The sequence below is a fragment of the Trachemys scripta genome, chromosome 5 (assembly GCF_013100865.1).
Source record: "Trachemys scripta elegans isolate TJP31775 chromosome 5, CAS_Tse_1.0, whole genome shotgun sequence".
Taxonomy (NCBI): Eukaryota; Metazoa; Chordata; order Testudines; family Emydidae; genus Trachemys; species Trachemys scripta.
Window position 1 is genome coordinate 61,912,560 of NC_048302.1, and position 3,039 is coordinate 61,915,598.

Here is a 3,039-nt window from a genome sequence, read left to right on the forward strand (position 1 = left end):
CACTTCCCATTCTAAAGTCCCTTTTCTCCCATCACCCAGAAAGAGAAGTTTTTGAAAGGGTATTATATAAGGACTTAAGGGGTCCCGTTCCTGAAAACAAGAGCCTGAAGCACCACTTGCTTTGTTTTAAAAATATTTAAAAACTGAATTTAAGGATACCTGTTTTGATGATCTTACATACAAATATCCTGGAAAAAGTGTCTGAGAAAGTTAGAATTGTATTTCAGAAAATAATCCTCATTTTAGGAGTGTAAGTGTACAGTTGGCTATAGTTGCAAGCTCTCATTTTCTTCAATGGCAATATAAAATTTAGTAATTTAGGTTCATTATATTATAAATGGACCTAAATCTAGTTTTCAAAAAACTGATCTTTATGCTTCGCAAATGATTTAATCCATTGCTAATAAACACTTCTCAACTTGCATCAAGTTCTTATTTCAAGAACCTAATCTTCCCTGAAATCATGCTATATTATAAACATTTAACAAATAATATATGTTTACAACTAGGACTTAATGTGCCTGAATATGAAGAAAACTTGAAGAAATCCTGGGTGTGGAAAGAGCTCTATTCTGTTAGGAATATCCGACCATCCTGCCATGGAGTACTGGGTGTCTATGGAGGAATGATTTACACTGGTATATTTTATTGGATATTGAGAGGAATGGAACCATGGACATTAAAACATCCAGGTAATTTTCTTTCAGAAAATACAAAATGTACATGGTCTCTTATGGTTTTGCATTAAGCAAGGTTGGATTGGGTCAGTACTCAAGTCAGATGTTAAAAGGGAGGATGTTGAAAGTAAGTGTCTGTAGATGGTGGTTTTCTGTGTCTATGGAATCAGTCACCTGGTGTAGTTCAATGGAGGGATTGGGGGCACTACACTACTGGAGATAATCTTTCTGTTGAGACACAGCTAACATGACCATTTGTGACTAAGAATTCTACAGAACGTTTTGCAAAGATAATGGGAGTCTTATCTCCAGTTGCCTTATAAATTATAGTATTTCATTTAGATAACTCCAAATTAATTTCAACTAAATATTTGCACACTAGAAAACTTAATATTGTTTCATTCAAAATTACTTTAGGGCCAGACTCTGATCAGCTAAAGCCAGCCAAAGATTGCACTCCTATTGAATATCCAAAGCCTGATGGAAAAATCAGTTTTGATCTCCTGTCCTCTGTGGCTCTAAGTGGGACAAATCATGAACATGACCAGCCTCCTCATTTGACTCTGAAGGACGACAGTGTCCCTGTGAACAAAAATTTAGCTATATACGATGGGCCAGAACAGAGATTCTGTCCTGCAGGTAGGTAATTAAAATGAATAATGGTTGAATAAACTAACAGCTTTGCAAAGTTAAGGGAAAGGTACTTATATATTTTTACTGAAATGTTTCAGTAGAGGAAATAACCTGGCTAGTAGGCCTTTTAGTTCCTTAAGGCTGTGGTTCCCAAACCTTTTATTAAGAGAACTACCAGCTGCATTTTGTCTGTCTTAGGGACCCACCCATATCCCTGCTTACGCCTCTCCAGCATCCTGCTTGGCTTCCCCCCCAGCTAGCTATGCACTCCCCATGGCTGGGCTGCTTTCTGTGTATTCACTGGCCCCCTTCCTCTGTGCTGCTGCCATTTTCTATGGGCAGCATCAACAGTGCAGAAGCTGCAGCTGGAGTCTTTCCCTGCCCTGCATGTGCTCTGTGGACACTCCCTTGGTGCTGCTGCCTAGGGGAAGAGTTGGGGGGAGGCCTTCTGGGGTACACAGGACCCAAGGTCCTTTCCGAACTACTTTTTTGGGGAAAAATAAACTTCTTGATAAAGCAGTTGTCAGTAGGAGTGTATAAGGGACAACTGACCTGCATAATGAAGTTCCCAAATGGAAGTCACAGCATTTGTAAGATAATGGCTACTGAAGAGTGCAAGAGTTTGTAATAGGATCCTTTAAATCTAGGTCTTAGCACTCAGTTGTATACTTCTCACCTATCCACTATAGTGACATATTCTCATCTTTGCAGGTGTTTATGAATATGTTCCCCTGGAAACAGGAGAAGGTTTACGGCTGCAGATAAATGCTCAGAATTGTGTCCACTGCAAAACATGTGATATTAAAGACCCAAGCCAGAATATTAACTGGGTAGTACCTGAAGGGGGAGGGGGGCCAGCTTATAATGGAATGTAAATTTGATCAAAACTATCCAGTGTACTTCCCTGACATGTTGTAACCAAGCTGATCACTGACTGAATGTTAATTGAGTGAGGTTACTGAGCCAGCTAAATTTCATACCACTATGTGGTAAGAAATTTCATTAACCACTATGTTAAATAGTGAATGTAAAGTCAATGCAGTCAGACAGACCCTAGCCTTAGTTATGAAATAATATGCCTTTTTACTGGATCAAAGACAGTGGTACCACATCCCCAAAGTGCTGTTTTCTGTGACTTACAACTTGATGCTAGATCTAATCTCTTGCCAAAGTTCAGTGGAAACACCCTGAACCATAGGTGTAAAAAATAGTGAAGTTCTATAATTCATGGTGAATTCACATTTTCTGCTCCTTCCTAACATGTTCTATCAATGCAATCTTGGTTAATTTCTACTTGCATTAGGGAAAACAAGTCAAGTGAGGGAATACTGTATCACTGCTTTCAAAGGTTACATATTAAAGCAAATATTTAACAAGCTCCCTGTTGTTTCAAGGGAAGAAACTTTTAATAAAGCTAGTTTGCCATAAAACTTAGTTTTGTGTGAACAGTTGAGTTCATGAATACTGTTTACAAACTTATTTTAGACAGCACTACTGTGTTGATGCATACATGCTACCCTGGGAAAGTCTGACTTACTGCTCTAGTGAAGGAATTAATGGGAGAATACTGTACTTCAACTTGCTTCCTGGGTGTTAAAACTGAAGTTGCTCTGGTAAACTTTTAAGAATATCTACCCTGCAAAAGGACAAGCATTATCACCACTAATATGGTTAAGTATGTGTCTTTGTTTTCTGAGAGTCACTTTAGCTATAAAAACACTTTAACACC

The 3,039-nt window shown here is 38.4% G+C and overlaps 1 protein-coding gene across 1 annotated transcript in view; it reads left to right on the top strand.

The window, feature by feature from the left end:
• The window catches only part of ETFDH (electron transfer flavoprotein dehydrogenase), a 30,503-nt gene extending 27,759 nt beyond the window's left edge, over positions 1–2,744 (top strand). The window contains exons 11-13 of the mRNA XM_034770910.1: positions 510–692; positions 1,095–1,316; positions 2,022–2,744. Of these exons, the coding sequence (XP_034626801.1) occupies positions 510–692; positions 1,095–1,316; positions 2,022–2,185 (569 nt within the window). The 3' untranslated portion in view covers positions 2,186–2,744. The remainder of the gene's footprint in view (positions 1–509; positions 693–1,094; positions 1,317–2,021) is intronic.
• The last annotated feature ends 295 nt before the right edge of the window (positions 2,745–3,039 follow it).